The sequence below is a fragment of the Botrytis byssoidea genome (assembly GCF_014898295.1).
Source record: "Botrytis byssoidea strain MUCL 94 chromosome Unknown BBYS_037, whole genome shotgun sequence".
NCBI lineage: Eukaryota > Fungi > Ascomycota > Leotiomycetes > Helotiales > Sclerotiniaceae > Botrytis > Botrytis byssoidea.
This window is the reverse complement of record NW_024065878.1, coordinates 102,201-125,522: the sequence shown is the minus strand read 5'-3', so window position 1 is coordinate 125,522 and position 23,322 is coordinate 102,201. Positions and strand designations below refer to the sequence as shown.

At 41.9% G+C, this 23,322-nt stretch overlaps 6 protein-coding genes across 6 annotated transcripts; 3 read left to right on the top strand and 3 right to left on the bottom strand.

The window, feature by feature from the left end:
* Positions 1–1,419: 1,419 nt before the first annotated feature.
* EAE97_011436 (uncharacterized protein) lies at positions 1,420–2,414 on the bottom strand (the record flags this gene model as incomplete). Its single annotated transcript, XM_038881951.1, has 2 exons — positions 1,420–2,047; positions 2,101–2,414. 2 exons carry the CDS (start codon positions 2,412–2,414, stop codon positions 1,420–1,422), a joined length of 942 nt encoding a protein of 313 aa, XP_038727177.1.
* Positions 2,415–7,599: 5,185 nt separating this feature from the next.
* On the top strand, positions 7,600–10,573 carry EAE97_011435 (uncharacterized protein). Its single transcript, XM_038881950.1, has 4 exons — positions 7,600–8,350; positions 8,418–8,522; positions 8,591–8,991; positions 9,077–10,573. Exons 1-4 carry the CDS (start codon positions 8,204–8,206, stop codon positions 9,735–9,737), a joined length of 1,314 nt encoding a protein of 437 aa, XP_038727176.1. The 5' UTR covers positions 7,600–8,203; the 3' UTR covers positions 9,738–10,573.
* A 162-nt stretch (positions 10,574–10,735) lies between these two features.
* On the bottom strand, positions 10,736–12,272 carry EAE97_011434 (uncharacterized protein; the record flags this gene model as incomplete). Its single annotated transcript, XM_038881949.1, has 3 exons — positions 10,736–11,008; positions 11,084–11,805; positions 12,122–12,272. 3 exons carry the CDS (start codon positions 12,270–12,272, stop codon positions 10,736–10,738), a joined length of 1,146 nt encoding a protein of 381 aa, XP_038727175.1.
* Positions 12,273–14,014: 1,742 nt separating this feature from the next.
* On the top strand, positions 14,015–15,019 carry EAE97_011433 (uncharacterized protein; the record flags this gene model as incomplete). The annotated part of the gene is made up of 2 exons (XM_038881948.1): positions 14,015–14,177; positions 14,253–15,019. The coding sequence occupies 2 exons, from the start codon at positions 14,015–14,017 to the stop codon at positions 15,017–15,019; spliced, it is 930 nt and encodes a 309-aa protein (XP_038727174.1).
* Positions 15,020–17,104: 2,085 nt separating this feature from the next.
* EAE97_011432 (uncharacterized protein) lies at positions 17,105–19,871 on the top strand (the record flags this gene model as incomplete). The annotated part of the gene is made up of 4 exons (XM_038881947.1): positions 17,105–17,511; positions 17,589–18,089; positions 18,140–18,623; positions 18,716–19,871. 4 exons carry the CDS (start codon positions 17,105–17,107, stop codon positions 19,478–19,480), a joined length of 2,157 nt encoding a protein of 718 aa, XP_038727173.1. The 3' UTR covers positions 19,481–19,871.
* Positions 19,872–20,335: 464 nt separating this feature from the next.
* On the bottom strand, positions 20,336–22,646 carry EAE97_011431 (uncharacterized protein). Its single transcript, XM_038881946.1, has 7 exons — positions 22,454–22,646; positions 22,187–22,267; positions 21,755–21,823; positions 21,643–21,701; positions 21,470–21,586; positions 21,208–21,414; positions 20,336–21,150 (listed from the first exon to the last, which is right to left on the bottom strand). Exons 2-7 carry the CDS (start codon positions 22,242–22,244, stop codon positions 21,025–21,027), a joined length of 636 nt encoding a protein of 211 aa, XP_038727172.1. The 5' UTR covers positions 22,245–22,267; positions 22,454–22,646; the 3' UTR covers positions 20,336–21,024.
* Positions 22,647–23,322: the final 676 nt, after the last annotated feature.

Here is a 23,322-nt window from a genome sequence, read left to right as displayed (position 1 = left end):
TTGGCTATTACGTCAATTTTCAGCATGAGCATACTGGCGAAGGCATCCACAAGAATGGATGGGTGGAGAAGGGTGAAGCAGTCTTGTGTCTGTGTCACAATTAGCAGATTGACTCCCAGAAGAAGTTCTAAACTTAAAAAGTCTATGTCTCCCGAATCTCGCTGGATCTCCATCACTGTGTCCAGGTTTGACTTGGGACCAAACCGAGCCTGAAGGTCTGATGCTGAGAAGTGGCTCCGCAACTCTCAAGCCTACCATCACTCTTTTACGCTCCCTCTTTCGTTGCTAAGGCCATGCGAGCATGTTTTGAAAGCCTTTTCACCAAATGAATAAATTTCCAAAGTCCTGCAAATCCAAGTTTTGTTGGTGCAACTGCTATGGAGATGAGAAATTCCGCGTAGTCAATAAGCCCAGGTCTCCTTGTGTGCCCAAGAGTGTTGCTTCCTGAGCTACCATGCGAGCAGATCAAGCGATTTTGTTAAGAAATCCTGGTACTTCCATCTCATTTAATTGTCTTGGGTGAGTGCGAACTCCGCGTAGGGCTTTGAGTATCTTTTCAACCTACGAGTGGTTCTTGTGATTTGGGCTGATCAGCGAGAATTCTCCAATTTCCACTGCTATGTGGAATTGTCATTATGAATCTCTCCAGGTCCAGTCAAAGACCCCGAACCGCGGTAATGCGATATTTTGCGATTCGGACTTAACTTTCAGATCAGGAAGAGCGTAGGAATTGTTGCTCCGGCGTGGCTGCGTAGGAAAAAATCTCAATGGCTTGAGGCTATCACCACAACTCGTCGAGAACCTCTCATTGTAGCACATTTACCGCGTGATCTTCCTTTTCTTTTGCCAACATGACCAAAAAAACCACAGTCGCTAAAACCTTTTCGGCCTTCCCTGTTCTGTTCATCAAGTCAAGCAACATACAGTATTGAATCGCCGGTTGCAATAAACTTCCTCTGGTACCCATATATTCGTAAATTCCGGTAAGACTTTAAGGTCAGCTCTCATTGTTTCTCTGTTGAGCTGGCTGATTATTTCATTTCTGCTGGATAGCGAAAGACTGAGCTTCGCGGTAAAAGAATTAAATTCCTGAAAGGATGAGTTCTTATTGAAACGTACAACACTTTTCTCTTGTATCCTTGCCCAGGTGGTAGGGCGGATCTGCTTCCGCAATCACATGTCTACTTTTTGTTTTGATGTTTACTGCTTGCATGCCTTATTCCATTTTGGTGTGATAAACGAGTGGTAATTATTATACGATGCTTCAAATGATTACAATTATCATCAAGGCTGTAATCTAAGTCTAATATACAGAAACCCACCTCGAGAATCGAGATCAGTCATTAAATTGTCGCCAAATCCGACAATTCATCCATTCGCAACAGAAAATGAACAAATCCACTTTAATTGACTTAATCATTAATAGGTCGTGGATGTTGGCTTTGATGCCGTCAGGATTTGACCTTTCATCGCCAACTCTGAGACAAGAACGACGGACTGCAAGCTTACAGTCGCAGTTGTTACTACCCCTTTTGTTGTCAAAACCTCTAGGCAGCCCTCACTTGACGCAGGTATACATCCAGCAGAGGTAGGTGAAGTAAGTGTCTTGTTCCTCACTCTGGTCTGAAGGCTGGTAGTGTCAGGTAAGCTGGGTGGCGAGAGATTAATAGCACAATCTGCTCCAATTGCATCAGTTCCCCATTCAGTGGCTGAGAATAACTTGCACCATTGCTGCCGGGTCGTCATGTTTGTATTGATTGTAACAGCATAACACGAGTCATTGGTATCATCCTTACTGCTGTTGAATCCTCCTGCGTTGTGATCTAAACATGCTTCCATACAATCATTCATATTGGCTATAGAATCAGGTATTGCAAACTGTATAAGACGTATACTCGAAGCTACATCGAAAGTTCGATTGCAAAATAGTCGGAAGTTCGTGGGTCCTGTTTCCTGATGGGACGTTACTCGGAGTATAGAGTTGTTGTTTGCCCCTGAATCAATCTGGCATGGCGATGTAACATTTAAGCTGTCTGTATGATTATGCCTAGTATTCATAGGTCAGCGATAGTTGCGCAAAACTTTACAAACAATTCTTACTTTGAATGATTATTTTTGTTCTTATCTTTCATGCCGCTGGCGATTCCACCTCCAATTCCAGCAGCCAGAAAAGCCGTAATGACCACCATAAGAACCCAAAACCACATGACGCTCACTCCCAAGATTCTACGATAACTTCTTAGGAATTGTCGGTTTCCTTCCAGCTCCGCCACAATTTGTCGCTGCATGAGCGCCGCCTCGTATTTTTTTTGTGCCTCCCAATCCACTTGCAGCCCATCCTGATGGCTGATAGGTCTCGGACGCCCAACCTCAAGACCAGCTTCGGGCGGAACAGGAATTGGTGACTCCATCATCCTGCTCGATTTCTCAGACATTATCAAACAATTGATACCATGAAGAAAGCATATATAAGAGATCTTGGAATTTCCTAAGCAAAAGGAAAGTGAGAAATAAAGGCGGGAGAAGTGCGGAGAAGTAGCTGAGTTCCAATGTAGAATTATCGAGTGCCATAACTCAGTAATTTGCGAGTGTTATGTGATAGTGGAAGCCTGGAAAAGTAGCAACATGAGGCACAGTGAGTAAGTGATTTATACTTGAAGGGTGTGCACCTCCTTCAATAAGTGTGTGGGAAGTCTGTCGTACCCGCAGCAGAAAAAATCATGCCAGTGGTGAAAAGCGGAAGAAGGTGTGAGTGGTATACTCTATAGGTGAAATAGATCTTTTGAAAGCCGTTTTCCACGGTCTCGCTGATGAATATGATAATAAATGGATTTATGGTAGGGCCGGGCCGCAATCCTACAGGTTCGCTATCATTATGTCACAGGTTGCGGCGGGGTTGTAGAAATGGCATAATCATTGTGAAATATTTGTTGTGGTGATTCCCGTACATTTTGTAGAAAGCCTTCCAATAACATAACTTACCACATTGATCTCTTGGCTAATCAAAATTTTGAGTCCGGATAGGCAAACTATAGCGCAATAATTGTGTTACCTACTTACATGGTATTCATCTGGTATTCTTTCATAAGGTCACTTCGGCAAGTTACGCCGCACACCTCAAACACCAACACGAAGGATCCGCTGCGACCCTACATAACTGTCAGTACAACCACCCGAGTACTTTTTCGGCACGCAGTAGAATCACTCCATCGCTCCGAAAGGAAAAATTCGGTCGTAGTCTGTTGCTTGCTTCAGATTGTGCAAGGTACCGTCACCTCCAAATGTAAAATTGAGCTTTACTTTTTGCAAAATGGTCTGATTTGTCTTCCTTTTACTGATAAAAAAGCATGAGAACTTTTCATGGCCGAGTATCTACAAATTTAACTATGACACAACCATCAAACAGGCCGACGTACAGCGAAAGTCTGATACAAATCCCAAGGAAATGGACAGCATGTTGTGAATACACTCGGCGGCTCATGAAACGCAAAGGTGGAAGGATCTTCTTTCAATGTCCTTTACGCATAATCAGACTTCTTCTCATTGATACGTAGTATATCGTATAAAGCTCCAAGAGGAAATGTAGAGATGCTATCGAATACGCGTATGGGCCACATCATTTACATTACAAGCCAAGCAGATAACTTCACTTTTATCACTGCAATACTTCCAGGCGGGCTGAATAAAGTCCGGATCACGGTACCAATTACCAGATAGCTGCTAATGATACCCACGCATATTCTTTTTCATCTTAAATTCTTCCTTCTGTGGTTTTGTGGATACTGAAATTTATTTATTTCCTCGAAAGAAGAAGACTCTTGGTCGTGGGTAATCATCACCATTCTAAATTATTTCAGTCTTGATGAATATCATCGGAGCACACTCTTACATTTAAAAAAGCTTCAATTAGTTGATTATTCGCTTTGAAAATATCAACAAAGAGTAATATAAGGTATCCAGAATATTAATGACCTACAAATATTTTTGAGTGATTATACTGACTTGGCCGTATTTCTTGATCTCCGATAAACCAAAAGCCTCTCGTCACATGAAAAGCGCGAATACACTGATATCCAAGAGCATAAATTTGATTTATCACTACGAATTATAATTTTCTTCTCAGAATATCGACTCAAGATCTTAGGTTGCATATCTACAACTCACGTGTGCCTTGATGATGCTAGACTTACAGGGTTTCAAGGCTAGATACTGTCTATCAAGGTACTCTAACCTAAAAAATGAAACCAAATGTTGCACGTCTGAATTAAAAGCCACGTGCGATAGTGTCTGCTTAAATGTGAATGTCTAATGTTGCACGTCTACAAAAAAGCGGCGAGGAGGCTCTCCTTGGCCGAGGGTGAGACGTTCCTCCACATTTATATCTGCTGGGCTGCAAACATTATAAAAACGGCACCGTCGGGCCAAGCTTGCATATATCAATGTCTCATGTTCGAAGTATGCAATACACAGAGCCAATGACACCGTCTTAATTTATAGCCGTAAACAAAGAGTTCTAAGCTACTCGCCAACTTCCTACCTCTGATCTTATCTTTTTCCGCTTCCCAAATAAGCTGCTTCTTGTATTGGCTAATCCAAAACTTTACAATACGGAAACGTCTCATGTCTTGATTTCTAGCGGTTGAACTAAATTATCCACAATTCATGCTGCCTACCTACTTCTTGCAGATTTAGGTGACTCTTATTGATAATGTTGCATATCTGATCATCTCAACTCTTTTTTCAGCTTTGTTGCATATCTCAAAATCTGGTGGCTTGGAATCAAAATTTGGGTGGTAATCATTCTATAATGAACTCTCAAATTTACTTTCATTGTAAATACCGTGATTGAGGCTTCTCTTTGTGGCGCTTCAGCACCTAAATAATCGAAACAATTTTTCATTCCAACATTACAACCTTTTGGAACAATTACTATCTCTGATGAGACATTCATAGCTTCTTATAGTTGACTTTTTCCACAAACCTAGTTGAAGACACTGCTCATCAGGGGTCGAAGCGACTTTACGCGACAGACGCTCAGACTATTGTGTTCATATTTTTATATAAATATCTATGATATACCAATCATCAACGAAGCAACATTGGCTCTTTCCGAGAATTATTATGTTCCTGTCAATTTTAACCTAACATAAATAATATATATGACGCTAAGATAAACACGGCCTTGAAATTCAAAAAAATGCGGGGAAGTGAACAAGAACAAGGTCATGTAGGGCTCTCCGAGGCATGTCAATTGCGTGCGGAATGGCCCATACGGGTATTCTGCTAACTCCCGTCATGCAGGTATCCAAGGTGAATTGTCTTTAATGTGTTTGATTGTAATTTCGCGATGTTCGCGGATGCCTCATTGCCGATTTCGTGTTTCCATAAAGGTTTCACGTCGTGCCGTACTTTCTGTCCCCTCGGTCATCACGATAATATACCTCAGAGATGTCAATCAATATTTCTGTTAGACATTGGGATTGAAAATTGAAGTCTTCATGAGCATGCGAGATTGAGTAAATCGACGCAAAATAACTGACAATACGCCAATACCAAGTTCTGACATACTTGATGACCTTCCAAGCACAGGAAGCTGACCCAATGTGGTTCAAACAAAACCTGTAGTAGATGTAGTGACTTGATTAAATTTATATCTCATGTTTCTGGCGGTATATATTAGAGCGACCATGTTTGACATCTACTTGATGATATAATTTAGTAGTAATTTAATTTCTCATTAATTCCCAATCACTCTGCTGAGGAATGAATGCGTTAAAAGCAGCCATACCACTTTACGACATGCAACAAGAATGCCAAACGGCAGGAGCTACTCATTTTATAGAGTGCACTCTCTTGGGTCAAGCTGCGTCAAAACTGAAGACCTCCGTCCACCGCTTTATGACATGCAACATTTGAGTCTGGATTTCCGGATCGCCCATTTAATTGGTCATGACCTCACTCTTCTCCCGTGATCAAAAGAGCAGAATCCATGATATTGCCAGAACATACTTTAATCCACCGCTTTACGACATGCAACATAACAATTTAAAAAGGAATGCCCGCTCAATCGATTGGTCCAAGTCCAAGTCCAAGTCCATTTGTGATCTACGTTTGGTAACTTTACTTCCACCGCTTTGCGATGTGCAACATAATTTAATCCTATCCCCTCAGCGACTCAACTATTTGACGTCTTCTTATATGATTTCTGTTAATCCGAAGTCTCAATTGGGGGTTTATACATTATAACTGGGCAAGTCTTGCTTTCAATGGACTGATTTCCGCCCAAGAACTTTGTATACGTCATTTTCATAACAATTGCAAATCTTCTCTCACATTCTTATACGCTATCGGAAAATCGCAACATCTTCTATGGGGATGATCTTATTCTACCTGCTACTATATACCCAAAATTGGTGATCAGAATTGAAGTTCCATATAGTTATCTCATAAGCAAACCTCAAATCTTACTAGAAGACATTGACCACTCGAAGCGAGAATATCCCCTTTAATTGATCATCCAAAGACCTTTCAACAGCAGGTAGAGCACATAGCATGACAAGAGATGTAAAATTATTAAACTTTTCTCCTCGACCCTAGGAAATCTAAAATGAATGTTTTTCACAACATAAAACTAAAATAATCAATTAATACATTGATCATTCTACAGAGTACATTGAATAATTTTATACTTCGCCTTCAAATATTGCATTTGTAGGATCTTAGAAAGATCTTCGCAGGTAAGAAGTATTATAAAAATGGAAATAAATAAGAAACAAAAAATTCACCCCCCTACTGAACTCCAGCAAACAGAAAGTATACGAACCGTTTAAACGAAAATTTGCAAAAGTCCAGAGTTTCTCTGGTGTGCTAATTATGTTTTATTTCCAAAAGAGAAATGAACAAGACATCGGCAATAAACTAACCCTCGCCAAGAAGTCAATCTTAGCCAATGATAGTTTTGTCAGCTTTTGACCTTTTCAGTGTACACCAGTAGGTGCACAGACTCACGGGACAACATAATAGGAAAGCACAATTTCACACTCAAATTTATCAATTTCAAAACTCAATCAAAATTCTAAATTCTATTAAATATTATTCAAATTAAAATATATGATTTATAAATATAAGATTTATATAATATATAAAGATTAAATCTTAAAAATGAATATTGAATTTAAAAATCAAATAATATATTTTCCTATCAAATCTTTTAATAGAATATTATATAATTGATTATATAAACTTGAATTTTATTGTTTTATAAAATAAAATTTTTATTATATAAAATTCTTATATTTAAAAATAATAATTCTTAATTTCAAAATCAAATATCAATTTTTTGAATTTTAATTGAATTATCAAAATAGCTCTTTTTGGTGTGAAATTGTGCTTTTCCTCTTAAGTGTCCCGTGAGTCTGTGCACCCACTGGTGGTACGACCATAGTAATGCCATAATGAGCCTACTAACACTCGTATTTTAAGTAACTAAGATTGAGATTAAACTGATAAAACCTACATGTAACGAAACCCTTTCTCAGCCCGGAGATGCTGAATTAACACTCGGGCTTTGCCGCTTCTAGGCATAGATATGGAAAGCGGGACTTGCCGACCAGTGTATAGCCTTAACTTAGGGCATTATTGATTCGACACCTCCTCCACCTCTTCCACTGCTACAACCCGAGCATTCACAACGTCCACCTTGGTATGACACCGAGGTGAGCGAGGTACACACTGGTATCGATATCATCATTTTTCGATAAACCACGCGTATCGGGAATTTCCCGCACCTCAAGAATACTGTGGTTTACGCAGGGAAAACTTTACTTTGTGGGGTTCATCCGTGCTTCGAATCTATACAGGGGGGCGATGGGTCGATGATCTGCGGACAGGTTCATCAATTAGTACTCCGTGCTAACAATTAACAGATACACACGCACGAACCTCTCCTTAAGTTCTTGATGGATGGCAATACATTTGGAATTCCGGGATCGTGTAACGGGGAATTTCCAGGCTAATGATGAAATGGCCGTTCCAAGGATAGGGTTGGAAAGAGATGTCTTAAAGCCCGGATGCCCATAAATCTTTCTCTGTGCATCGCGTGTTCCCCTGGCGCTTTGCTTTAATGTTGGGATGCATATGAAGATCTTACATTCAGTATCGATAATAACATGTAAGATAACGGATAATCAGAATTTCTTTCGGAATGGCGGACAGTGATGCATGGCAGCTATATGTAGCTGTGTGTGTTTGTTACCCTTTGGCATTTATCGGGGTGACATTAAGAACTTATGTCAGGTACTTCATACAGAAATTCATGGGATGGGATGATTGGTTGATGATAGTCAGTTTGGTGTGTAGATGTACCATTGTTTCAATTGAATAGAAGAATTGATAGCTAATTGAATATGGAACAATAGGCCGTTTATACCATGTACACGAGTTTTGTTTTAACAGGATTACACTATGGAACCGGACGACATCAGGTAGATTTGGAGGAAAACAATTTCCTACGGGCAACCAGAGTAAGTTCCTTCTTCGTCTGAAATATGAGCCATCATTCAATTCGAAATTTTACTAACTTCATAAAAAGTATTGGTATTTCGGTGAATGGTCCTATGTCGTGGCGATGACTATAATAAAAACTGCCATTGCCCTTTTCTACCTCCGAATTATGGTTATTCCCTGGCATCGAGTCGCTGTAAAAGTCATTATGTGGATTGTGATACTCTTCGGCTTCGTATATTTCTGGTGCGTGGTTATACAGTGCTGGCCTATACCTTACATTTGGGAACGATACGCCACGACTCTTGACAGAAGTACGGAAAATTGTTTGCCTAGAGGAATTGTTTTGGGTGGAACGTATTTGCATAGCATTATAAGTGCTGGAAGTGATTGGGCATTAGCTTTACTGCCGATTGTCATGTTGTGGAATGTGCAGATGCCAACTGGTATAAAGCTTATTGTCGGGGGAATTGTCGCGTGTGGTATTGTGTGCGTTAATCATTCTTCATCTTGCCTTCTCTCCTTCCTTTAATCGTACCTTGTGAACAAAGAGCTAATGCAATATGCCGCACAGTGCTAGTACAGCAACCATCATTCGCATTCCCACCGTTTCAACTATATTGGATCATGATGATTTCCTCTTTAAAAGCATCCCCCTAGCCGTTTGGTCGACCGTTGAACCTGGAATGGCTATATTTGCCGCATCTCTCGCTACTCTCCGACCACTACTTCGAAGAATCTTCCCCAATAATTTCCGAAACGGGGCAATTCCATCACTACCATCATTGAGAATTCCCACAAATCGGGCGAGGAAAGTAGAACCGTCAGATGATGTCGAGATGGGAATTAACACGGCATGCTACAGCGAGCCAAGACCTGGACAGAATGCAGAAGGAAGCCTGGAGACTATAAAAATTCATTTGGATGACCGGATTGAGGTCGATAGAAGTGCAAGTAAATCAATGGAAATTCACGAGGAGTCTCCAAGTCTTGATTCGAGTTCAGAAGAGAGTCATGATTCGAGATCACAAGGGAGTGGTGACGAAATGATGGAATTGTCGCATACTTCTCGGCGAGCATCTCTACGTATCGCACCATTAGTTTTCTCTCCAACATGTCTCTCGCACACGATTCCTTCGCCATCAACACTTTCACCTTCACATGTCGCGTCGTGTATGAGGGACAGTCAGTACAATAGGAATTCGAAGGTGGTCGTACCGTCTTTGCCTGTTTGAAGCTATTTCGAAATATCTACACAATCAAAAACATAAAAGCGGAGTCTGAGTAAATTGTTGCACTCAGTTATACACCAATCAATGTGATCTAGGACCGATGTCTAGATATCGGAGATGAGATGAAACATCAGGCGGGTCCCAAATCAATCGAAAGACACTCCGACGAGGTCCCAAATGCTGGCTTGTGATACCTCTAATCCTTAGAGACACAACAAGGATGGTAAACTTAAATTGAGAATCAAAGGTGAAAATGCAAGAGGGGCACACAAGAGCAGAATTCCGTCTTTCACAAATCGCAGATGAATCAATGAGAGACCCTTTCTGCAGCACTCCAATCACTATCTGTGGATTTCATGGTGACGTTCTGATTTACCTCTCGCAAAATCTTAGAAGAGCACATCGATATTCTTGCGTCATTTCGGTTTGAAAGACAATAGAATCAGACTGACAAATCGATCCTGCACCTTGGACATGGCCAATACGGGTTGGGATGGAGGATGATGTAAACGCAATAGGTTGAAGAGAGAAAGAGCATGGTTAATGGGGCTTAATGATGCAATGAAAAGCGTTCGGAGTAAGAAAAGAACACACATAAGGCATGATGTTGGGATATTGTCAGAATCTCGCCGCTTGAGCTTCGGTCCTCTGGGTTGAGGTTGAAACGGCAAGAGCCGAGGCCTGAACCTCTTTAATGGTTGATGGTTACATCTGTATCAAGATACTAAGTATAGATAACATGAGAGTATTTAATCAGATTACTTCCGAGGAAGACACTGTAACTTGTTATGATACAAGATCGTTGGCGGTGCTGCCAACCCCGCATACACCAACTGTGCCGAGGATGACTGTCTAGTACACGATGAAGGTCCGAGTGAAAATCAAACTAGGTGGCAATCACTAGCACAATGAACGAGCGTTTTTATCACTTCATTCCCATTTCCTTATCAAGTTACTTATTTGGTATCATATCAAGTGTAACGGCGCTCACTTGGGGACGTTTACAAGAAGAAATCCTTCAAGCTATCACTCATTCCATCTGTTTCACCCTTCCTCCCTTTCTCTAGTATGGCAAGTGCCTCTTTGACTGGAACCCTCACAGTCTTGACATCATCGATAGGCAGATCGAGTAGTTCATCTCGAGTTCGGTCCCACAAGTTCCCATCCCATTTTCTACGAGCAAGTAACAACCCTGTCTTATTCACATCATCACCATCTACACAGATGAAAAAGGTCTTATCAAGACCCTCGACGAAACGCTTTTCACGGCAAAACTATGAAAATCGTTTCACTGCCTCATCATAACTCCATTTAATCTGCTTTAGACTATGACCTGGCCGCTTAATTACTTGAGGCGCATAAACCAATCTCTCCTCTCCAGGGCTCCGTTTGGCGGCCTCGGAATCAATTGAGTCAGCACAAAAGCCAAGCTCTTTGCCATGCGTGTCGTACTGGAAGACAATGAAGACTGGCTGCTCGCGCACACTCTCCAATGGCCAATCAGCATCACCGTTAGCCAGGATTAGGTAACGTGTCTGAAGACCATCGTTGCAAGAATACGGAATGCGGATGTGCGGAGGGGTAGTAAATGTTCCTTTACCGATGCCGCGTAAGCTTGTGTTTCCTGTCGTTTCTGAGTGGCTTCCGTCCCACGACGGTAATTTAACCATCAGCATGCCGTTCTTATCAGGGTTCGCCGTGTCGATGACCAGGATGTGAGTTTTGTGCAGCCATTTGTTCTTTGAACAGCGCTTGGGATGAATAAGAATGGCCTGTTGGATGAGGTCCCGAGTAGATGTTGGACTGGTGGTAGAAAATGGTGGCGTGAGTTTGGCTTGAACGCGGCAGGCCAAGTCCTCTGGCGACTTATGTTTGAACCCTGGCTCCAGCTTGGCAACAACATCTTCTTCGAGTAAACTTGAGTGGATATAGATGGGAATGTAGTAACCTAGAGGGATATTTTTGATTGGTGCTGGTGGGCCATCATCATTATTAAAATCATCGTCGTTCTTATTTTTGTCAGTTTTATCGTCTTCATCATCTTCTTCGTCGGAATGTAGCCTAGTGAAATCTTTCAATTCGTCCAACCCATATTCGCAATTTGTAGGTTTGCGAGATTTAAGCCGGAATCAGCAGCTTTGGTACGAAAGGAATCAACATTACAATTAGAGTCCTCGGCATCCATCTTGTTCAGTGTGACTAGTATGACACCTTTGCTTCTCCAGTCTTTTTCAACAGCGGCGATAAAGTGAAAAGGCTCAAAGATGTTTTGTGCTGCCAAATCGATGTGATAATCAAATACAGCACGCAACGGTTGGCCGACAAATCGCGATTGCGGAGCGAGGCAAACAAAAGTACCCGATCCCTCCCACATTCGATACACTTACTTTCGCACTCGCGTTGACACTCCTCAAGTTCTGCATCGGTCAAATCGACGAGAGTGTACAAGACCGTTGGGGGTAAGTTAAGTGTGTGCTCACGATAACGTACCATTGACGGCGCCGTTAATGGTAGCGAAAGATCTGGCTCATTGGACATGGCGGTTTAAGTTTTGATCGAATGGCACCAAGGGTAATTGTTTGAGGTTTGGAGTAGTATTTGCTACGGTGAATCGTTAAATAAACAGGTAGACTTGGCTTGATAGCTTGGAAAAAGGTAAGGAGGCAATGGTGTAAAGTTAAAACGGCTTAAAGTTTTGTTCATCTTCGATGTATTGCAACTCAGGGTATGTAGTCGCCCTACCTAAACAGATAAATATTCCAATTACATAAGCGATCACTTTAATTGTGTAACCACTGACGTCAATTGAACCAGTCAGCGTAACGTTTTGAATCCTTTGCGGCACGATAGCATTATTTACACCCCCAACGTCAACGGTTCTTCAAACAAGCCCCCAATTAATGAGACGATTACGATTGGCGGTGGTATACGCTGTGTTTCTAAAACATATCGCGGTAAATTTATATGATATGAGTTATCAAGATGTAAGACAATGCCGTCATTTACTACTTATTCCACTTCTCCGCAAGGTATAAAGATTCATATGAACCTTCGGCAGTCGCTTACGTGATGAGCTATAATATTTTTTTGGATCGTCGTGAAATATGATATGTCTTTCAGCTTCAGATATGTATAGTGCATAATAATGATGGCGATCTTTGGGGCTCTGCAAGTGAATGTGATCTCCATTACTCGCGCACCGTTTTCAGAAGCATGAGGTGGCTGTTTCACGTCAATGGTAAAGATCTTCGATAGCTACAGCATTATAGCATGTCCGACATACCCCAGATCTTACGCACCACAGCTTACTTGGAATGTTCGAAGCCAACATGGTGTTTCTACTTAAAAGTGTGCCACAGCCCTGCAAATCCTGAGAAGTGAGGGTTAAAGACGATAATCATGAGGTCATAACTCATCGAGCTGATCAATTCTGTACGAAGGCAGCACGATCTTTCCAGTTTTGTTCTGTAAGATTTGTCGGTTTCGGTCTGTACCAAATCTCTCGAGCATGCAAGCCTATCCAACTTGGCGTGTCCGTCTTTCATAATTGTTCGACAAGCCGAGAGAGGACAACTATTGTGAGAATGCAACCCATGTTTTGTCAAGTGCATTATGCTTGTGAGCTTCAGCTTCCCCCGGCATTGAAGGTGATGGTAATACATGTGTACCTCAACCATCACCTCCTATGACTGCATCCGGGTAGTCAGGCACAGGGAAGTTCAACAGTAGCAGAGACATTTACAACGACGCCTGTGGTAAGCATAGCTTGGATCGTCTGTTTTGTCGGCAAATGAATTTGTCTGCTGTTCAACAACACTTATTGTTACTCACCCAAAATCCTACTCAATCTGGTCAACAACTTGCCAAGAAACTTGTGCCATACTCACCACAGCTCCATTTTAGCTAAAACATCACACTCGCGCAAGTCGTGTTAAGGAATTGGTGATCATTCGTTTGATTCGCATCACTTGAGATATTTTGAAGCTGCAGTTTTCGGTCTGGGTACGAAGGATTGAATTATCTTACGGCAGCAAGGCACAGAAGTATGACGGATGATGTGGAGGCGATGAATGTAGCGACGACTGACCAAATTTCAATATAGAAGCTGGGCTCAAGCAAAACTCAGATACTGGCACAGCAAGTATATAAAGATGTGCTTTCGTCACTTGTGTCGAGTCCAATCCGAAAACATTATCCTACAACTTCACCCAACAAATACCCAGATACAACACAATAGCTTGTTATCTGCACTTCTCTTTCTCCAGACTTTACCCATCATCATGAAGAGTGTCAGCCTAATTGCTTCATTCCTCGCCCTTGCTGCGGCAACATCTGCCATTGGCACTCCTGATACAGATCTCAAAGTTCGCGCGGACCCCGATGATCTTATGATTTTTGTGTGCAATGACGGCTTGGACGAGATATGTACCAACATGTGCTATGGTAGCCATACGCCTTTTTCTTCTCCTTTAACCCTTTCCTTTCCATAAATTCCCTAGTTGACACTGTTAATCACAGGAGCTTTCTGCGCCGGAATAGGCGAAAGTTTGCAATACGACAGACCTGACTCGTCCACAAAGCGTAACCGCCGTAAAGCTGCCGGTTGCATCGCTTCAGGTGGTAACCGCTGTTCAGTAAAAAAGGACCACGCTTCCGGGTTTCAATGTGATGAATATCCATTCGCGTCATCAATTCCTAGCAATGGTGCTACAACACGCCTCAACCATTGTGTACCGGCCGCTCAGAATCGTAAGCAAGGCGGAATCATTAGCGCTTTTTACAAGAGCAGTTACTGCACGGGTAACAATGGTGGAAAATGTACATTCACAGCCAAATTTTCTAATTCGGGAGATATTGGGTACTGTAACTCAGAAGAATGTGACGCCGATGACGATAACGAGGTCATTGGTCCTGGTGGTACAGCAAATGATGGCGACTCGGCTGAAGATGGGACGGACAACGATCCAGATGCAGGCCAGAAGAAGAAGATGAAAAGACGTAACGGTCTCGGCAAGAGACTTCCTGGTGCGCCTGTATATCGGACAAGCTCAGGTTTAGAGCTGGATATCCCAGGCGATGCTGTGATAGGACAGCGGGCTTTTGTTGTCTTGCCACGCAATGCGACGATGTGGGATGAGCAAGCTCAATTCGGAACCCCTAACCAAATGAGAGAGTTCCATGGCGACGAAGATGAAGATGAGGATGAGGAGGATTATGACTACATGTTGGCAAATCTGGATATCAGAGAAGATATGATCGTCGAGGAAGTTGTTCCCACTGTCTGAAGTCAAGGGGAACTTTCTTGTATGGTAACATTGTAGCTAGGGTCAGAGGGAAGTTTATAGAAGTGTAGCAGGGTTGAGGAATAATCAAGCTTTCTTTGATTATTTTCACTAGACGTAACCTCAGTGATCGATTAAGCTTGATAAACCAGTGAAAACGGACATAGTAAACTGGACTTCAACATGCGTACCATGGTTAAACGGAGGAAAAATTCATCTGAACACAGGAAGTATGGGATTGAACTTTGCTCACAGCATGATGGTGAAGTTTTTCTTGGAGAATCTTGAACAATGGACTGTTAAATAAATCAAAGGAAGGGTTCTCAATTGGTTTGTATTCAGAACCGTCAGGCCATGTTTGCTAGCCTCGGAGAGCCCTTTTTCACATTCCGATCCGAAGAATCACCGACAATTGAACAACTTTAGACAGAATCAGCACAACAAAAGCATTGTAACTCCATTTCACTTCACAAACCACCATGTATCGTAACGCACTTTAGAAATATATCCTGCCTTTCATTGCCTCATGAAAATGTGTCCTATGGTATGCAATTGATGATTCGAGAGCTAGAACCAGTGTTCACTAGACCTTGATTCCGTGCAGACATAATGGCACATACCAATGGCAAGTCCCTCGAGTTGAAGGACCAAACATTGAGAGTTCAGCCTCATATAATCATTCCTGAGGAAAGGCACGGCTCGGAAATTGTTGTACCAAAGAATTTGTACTAAAAGAATTCGAAGCTGGAGAATGGAATGATTCTCTTCTGTTGGAACCAAGTGACATCGGTATCTATGTAGGACAACGTCCTACCTTCAAGAAACGACCAGAATCTCAAGTGATATTCAATTCGAAGCAATTGCCCTTGATGTTCTGTCAATATGGAGTAAAACTTCTTTCCGACGCTTGCTGTCATTGAAATAATCTTCTCTCATCGTTGTCCAAGTCATTATGATAAAAAGCAATGACTGTGGTGAATCACTACATTAATTCACAATCGCGCATGTGCACTCCTATTTTTATAGATGGAGGTCGTAGGTCTTATTTTAATCATCTCGCTCTAGTATCAGAAATACTGAAAGGTGACATCGACCTACCTACACCGTTCATAATTGTGGTTGGCGGCTGCGTCATTCCGTCACCAAGTTTAACCATACATTACTTCCCTTCAGAAGCCCTCTTATCGAACTGTCAGAGTTTTACATTTATTGAGGGGTAGATCTTTCCTTCAACGAAATAATTACTCCTAAACTCTACGTCTGTGAACTTATTAGAGTGCTCTTGCCATCTCTGATCTACTACTTTTCTTCCGAGTGAATTCCATGTTCGAAATATTCCGACCTGTTTCAGACTTCAACTTATCATATGAAACTTATGGAACATGTGCAGCGACGTCGGAGGATATCGTGAATTATCATTGTCAAATCCATTAACAGCGCTCCTTCAAGTCACCTGTCAGGTACATTTGGGATTGGATAGAGAGGGGGTTGCTTGTGAACCAATTTGCAATTTTTACCAAGCTTTTCATGCTCCAAGTGTTAGGAAGAGATATTCCCAGTGCTATTCAGTGACAAGCAGAATAGGAATTGTAGCAAGGCTTCTCCTGGGTTCCTCGTCATATATCATAATCTTCGAATATCTTAAGCGCCCAATTAATGTAAGCCCACCTTAGAATCATCGCCAGTACATCAACAAAATCATTCTCCGTGTTGACATCGTGCTTTCGCATCCGAAAGTTTTATCGGGAATTTCTCGTCTCATATGACCCCCTCGAATAAAATCATTTGCCGATTCCGGTCTCTTCTTGGTCCCGAGACACAAAACTAACTTGCTTTACCATCCAGGAGTGGATCAAGATCCTCAACAATCACTTTATCAAATTCTCGCAGATTTCACTATTTAGGTATCCGATTTCTTCCACTAATTCGATTTCTACAAATCTGTCTTTCTGCAATCGTCAATACACGCCGATACAAACAACATACAGGCAAGAACTTCTTAACTATCTTAATTTAACCTTTCCGCTTCGTCGCATAGAGTTCGATCATACTGAGAGGCAAGTACGACACCTGCGAATACTCATAAAGATGGCAGGCTCTCTTGATATTGAAAAGAGTGAAGCGGAGCTTCCTGCTCACGTTGATGTTCTTCCGCCCACAATCTATCTTCCTCCGGGACGAATCTTTCGTGGAGCCCCAGAACTAATTGCTGCCAACGCCTGTTATCCCAACTCGACCTCTTCAATCTGCGACCCTACGATCAAAGAATGCAATCTCGAGCCAGGTGGATTGCAAATTATGACCGACCACGACACAAACTCCCGACCCGCATGCTTCTCAAACTGGGCTCAAGAATGGGCTTTCGTATTTACGGTTATGCTTGCTTCGTCCTCTACGACCATCATACAGGGTGTTATACTTATCATGACCAACACGATTGGCCAAGGATTAATAGCCTCTGCCTCTCAAGTAACCTGGATCGCAGCTGCAGTTGGGTAATTCTTCCATATATATCTATGATGTCCACTCTCACAGACGTGGATCAAGCAGTAGGATGCTAACAATTAATTAGTCTTGGCAGCGGTTCTTTCATGCTTTTCTTCGGCAAAGTAGCGGATGAAATGGGTCGAAAGATTCAATTACTTATCGGGCTACTATTCATGAGTGCCTTTGCTCTCGTCGCCGCTTGGAGTCCCGGTCCATATGAACTAATCGTTATCTGTGGTCTTCTTGGAATTTGTACAGCAGTAATTGCTCCACCAGCTCTCGGTATCCTCTTCACTGCTTATCCGGAAGGCCGTCGAAGAAATATGGCATGTGGTGCTCTTGGAACTGGTAATCCGGTCGGCTTCATTTTAGGAAGTATTTCATCCGGTCTCGCGGTCAAATATTATGGATGGAGAGCAAGTTTTGTCGTCATGGCTATCTTCTTCTTCTTTTTGGTTATACTTGCTTTTTGGACGGTACCAGTGATTACAAGAGTGAGTAATAGATCAGATGCGATTCGGAGATTCGATTATGCTGGCTCTATATTCATTGTCTTGGCTGTCGCTTTGTTGTCAGCAGGATTGACGTAGGTTATCAATCATTTCCTGTTCTACACTTATACTAATGACTTCGCAGAGAAGGACCTCAAATTGGTTGGCTATCAGTACACGTCGTTCTTTTACTTATATTTGGTGTGTTCTTCATCCTCGGATTTATTGTCTGGGAATACTTTTACGAAAACCCCCTTCTCGATCTTTCGGTTTGGCGCAACGGCAACTTTAGTCTTTGTGTAATCTGTATGGGATTCGGATACATGTCATTCATCACAAACGAATTCTGGATTACATTGTACATGCAGGATGTTCAACATTACACACCATTACAAATTGCTGCTCGTATGTTGCCTCAAGCAGTGGCAGGAGTATTTTGGAGTTTCTTGGGTCAATGGCTTATTCAAAAAGTGCATGGGACCATTGTGATGGGTATTGGATCTTTGATGTATCTCGCGGGGGCGATTTTATTGCTATTCATCAAGGAAGATACATCATATTGGTTATTTTTGTTCCCGGCGCTTGTCATTACAGTCATCGGTGCGGATTTTCAATTCATCGTCGCGAATGTAAGTTTTCTCTTCTAACTTTACTTCCTTTCCCATCACTTTTGTTATTATTTTCTCCTGGCATCTACCTGTTGGCCTCTGACAAAAAGCAGCTCTACGCAAATAAACAAATGCCAACCCAAGCATCCCTCGGTGTCGGAATTATTCAGACAGCCTACAGACTTTCCATAACCATTGGTCTAGCCATTACATCCGCCGTGTTCAACACCGCCACTTCAAAAGAAGCAAGTATCGAAGACCCAACTACCCCTTATCGACGTGTCTATATCTGCTCCATCATATTTGCCAGCATCGGACTCGCATGCATTCCATTCATGCGAATCCAAACTCGTACCAAAGACAACACATCTACACATCCGCGCCCAACAACTCTGGGAGCAGAAAATAACGCCAGTATGATTGTCAACCATCCTTCATCTCAATTACATTATGACACCTTACTTCGACAACTTAATCTCCATCGCGAAAACCCCCTCAACATTGACGAACGCGTTTATCGCGAACATCGTACCGAGATTAACAATGCTCAACGCTACGATCCCGCACTTCCAAGATCTATGACTATGAACGATATCGCCCAAGGTCTGCTCCGTCTTCCTCGATGGAGCTGGGAAAATAGACCACGGGCGGGTTTTTGGAGAAGTCGTAGAGGTAGTCAATGTCACTGGGAGAGTAGCAGCGGAGATATCTTTGAGATTTGCAAGAAGTGTAAGGAAGAGAGAAAGATCAAGGATGAAGAGGGTGCGTGGCAGGAGATTGATGAGGCGGGTAGGGATTGTGTTAAGGAGGGTGGAAGAGGTAAGGGTACGAGAGCCATGGAGGTGGAAGTTAAGGATGAGAGGAGGTTTACTGTCTAGGGAGGTGTTTGCGTGGAGGTCGTTTACAATGGGACGGTTGCATGATGCGGGGATACCCAATTTGATTTTACATATGACATTTTGCGGGGGGAATTTTAAAGGTTCGGAGCTGGATGCTTACTTGCCTTTTGCTTGTTTGCTCCTCTGCTTGCTTTCGACAATTGTCTATTGCATCAACATCTTCGCTTACGGTATACATGGAATGAAGCAACGATCGAAAGGGCGCAAATACGGGATTGGGATAACGCGAACTGCGGAACAAATGATACGACGAAAGAAACTGACGGAGAGACGAATCATAAAAAAGACATTATACTAATTATAGATACGACGATACGACACAATACAGTAGATAGCGGGGGAGATGTGTATTGCAAGTTCGGAGAGTAGATAGTTAGATAAAAAAATTAGAGAAAATACAATGGGATGTTTTTACACGCAACACAGCATCCCCAACCAAATTAAATCCATCTCCCTCATCCTCAAATCCAGACTCCAGTTCCCCCCCACCCTTCCTTCCGCTCTATATCATACCCAGTATTCAAATACACAGATGTTCGATTGCTACCTACCCGTCTCAATAGATCGATTCGGTTGTCTATCCTAGGCCAGACGTAGCATTCTTTACACACATACTCTTGAGCCCAAATCCGACGTCACTGCTCGTTCAACATCGCAAATTTCATCAGACAACGAGGAGAAATGTTCCGGTTCTTCTTTCTTCCATCCTTCTCCTCTCTATTAAATCGCCCCCTATCCTCATTTTTCTTTAGCTTTCAACGTTCCTTCGCACTCATATTGATTGATAATCTTCACCAAACATCCTTCACCTTGTCATCACTACATCACTAAATCAATCAAATACGCTCTTCAAATACGCTCTTCAAATATCTTGACTTCATTTCTTAATCTTATTTTTGTTCTTGATCTTGATCTCAAGCACTTCACTTTACTTTATCCGACCGCTCGCATGCATTCTTCTCCAGTGTCCCTTGACAGTGCCCACCAGATATCTTTATCCATCGATACCAATCTCCATAACTCAAGTCGTAGCCTCATGAATCATATGCTCCAGCAATCCATAAATCTCCTTTCTTTCCTTTACATCATGGAAATTTCATGGGGAATCTAGCATCGATCATAGTCGAAACTTCATCCTTCGCAAAATAAATTAAATAAGAAAAAACGCAAAATCTTGAGTGATATGACTTTTTTGAATCCATCCGTACCGATAGAAAATTGGAAAAGCGAGGGCCAAACTCTAAACTCAGATATGGAAGCAACGCAGCATAAGACTCCAAAAGAGGAATAGGTATTTTACTTTTCAAAAGGAAATAGAAAATGAGAGGCGACAAATTTTTCCGATGTCGCAAAAAGTCGGTACAATTATACAAAGAGGTTATCTGTTCCCGTAATCCTTGAACGAAATTACTAGTCTTCGAAAAAATCCCTAAGGTTTTGTCGTTTCGTCATAATTCCTAACCGTGAATGTGTGAAATAGTCGACCTCGAGGTAGTCATGCGCCGTGCATCAAGCACTTAAATTTATTCTTGGCCGAAAGCCTTCTTTCTCAATGGGCAGTCAAGCTTCTCGTGACCCTCTTGCTTGCACTCGTAGCATCGACGAGCTTCAGAGGTCTCTTGGCTGCAGTCACGGGACAAGTGACCAACCTGAAGGTTTCGTTAGTATATTGTTTGGATGAGAGATGCATGTGGAAAAAAACTTACTTCACCACAGTTGTAGCACTTTTGACCTTGGGTGCAGTCACGGGAAAGATGTCCGTAACCGCCACATGAGAAGCAGGTTTGGCTTCCTTGACGGGCACCACCACCGAATCCACCACCGTATCCACCTTGGTTACCTCCGTAACCTTGGTTTCCACCATAGCCACCAGCCTCTGGGCAGTTACGGGCGATGTGGCCGATCTTGGAGCACTGTAAAATATGCCTAGTTAGGAAGAAATCATGTAGCGAGAGTAATGAATCATACCTTGTAGCACTGTTGTCCACCACCACCTCCGTATCCGCCACCGTATCCACCACCACGTCCAGCACCCTCAGTTGGTGGGTTGGAGCAGTCCTTGGAGATGTGTCCGGAAGTACCGCACTAAAGAGATTGTTAATAACCTCAACGAATCAATATTTGCCAAACTCGGGACTTACTCTGTAGCAGACCTTCTCCTTTGGTCCCTCTGGGCAATCACGGCTCAAGTGACCTGGGTCTGACAGTATGTTAACACGATGTTGAATTATTGATCGTAGGGTAATATCTCACTGTCGCAGTTGTAGCACTTTGGTGGTCCACGGCTTGGGCATTCACGGGCTTGGTGACCTTCAGTTCCGCCTATAATTTTTGCAATCAGCTTGAATTCCAGAATGCAATCAAACGATATTCGTATGATGTCCCAAAGATGCTAAAAGATGATTGATTTGAAGCAGAGTGTTGAATGTATTGTTGGTTGTGCAGAAGTGTTGTTGCAGAGTTTTCGTTCGAAAGAATTATGTTTCAATCCAATGTCCAAATATCAACCACCAGTTTCCCAGCAGCTGATAATTCAAATGGTATCTTGAACAATGGTTCATCCTCCACGGAGTTTCCTTTTGTTCTTCTAACAAGTTGATGGATTGCAAGGTCGAATTTGTTGGACAATGGACGTTTCGTCTTAAGGAATGAAGGGTAAAGGTAAAGAATCTGATCCCAACTCACAGGTAAAGCATCCACGGTTTGGGGCACCGCCTTGTTGTTGAGCTCCGAAAGAATCCATTATGATTGGAGAGTTTGAGGTTTCTGTAATGAATTGAGTACCTGGTTAGTATTTTCAGTCCGTCAAGGTAAACAAGTGAAGCTTTGATGGGCTGATAGAGTAGAAAGTTTTGAAGGGATTTCAAGTGTGAAGTGGGTTGAAGTGGGGTTAAGGAAGGAGGATAAAAAAAAACAATGCGACGAGCAGGAGCAAGAGCAAGAACAACTTACAGATTTGTTGATGGAATTGATTGAGGTTGTCTTGAGAGAGATGATAGAGAAGTTGAATTAACAAAGTCTTTTATTGAAATATCTTGGTAGGGTGAAGAGAATTTTCTTGTGACTGAGATGCTTCTTGAAAGAGGATGAAATCTTTTGTATGTTAATGTTAAAGGGTTTGAGGAAAGTACCGAATTCGAACTATATCCAAGCTCTTTACTTAATTCTCTCTTAGTCTGGTTTATTTTTTCTTTATTTTTCTATTTTTTTTCTCGGTTGGAGGGTTTTTCATTCTAATTGTGCGCAGATGTGGCGTTACTCATGGCCTAGGTATATACTAGGTCGGTATACTTTTAATGTATTTTTAATGGGGAATGTAGCAGATTATAACCAAATCACAGGTCCGGTAAGATTCCCAGAGTTTTAGTAAAGTTTGGGGTGAAATAGATTGAACTAGGTAGGTACATTCAACAAATCAGAATGAATCGAGGGGTTGAGAGGGAAGAGGAAGAGAAAGAGGGGGGCAAGGGCAGGGAGGGGTTATTATGTATGTAAGTAATATAATATGCAATATATAATATATAACTATAATATACGAGGGCCTGTTTTTATTGAATGCCGGGTCCATACACTTTTAAGTAAAATAGTAATAATGAAACTATTATATGATGGTTGTAAGGATAAGTATTATAAAACACACTAAAAAGCGGCCGTGCTTTTCCCTATATATAAAAGCTTTAATCAATCAAAATATTATACTCTTTGAAAATTAATATAATAAACTCTAATATACCAAAATATTGTAAAGAAATATCTGAGTATATTAAGTTATATTAAAATCTTGTATATATTTTATTTATTGTAATTACTATTTCACAATA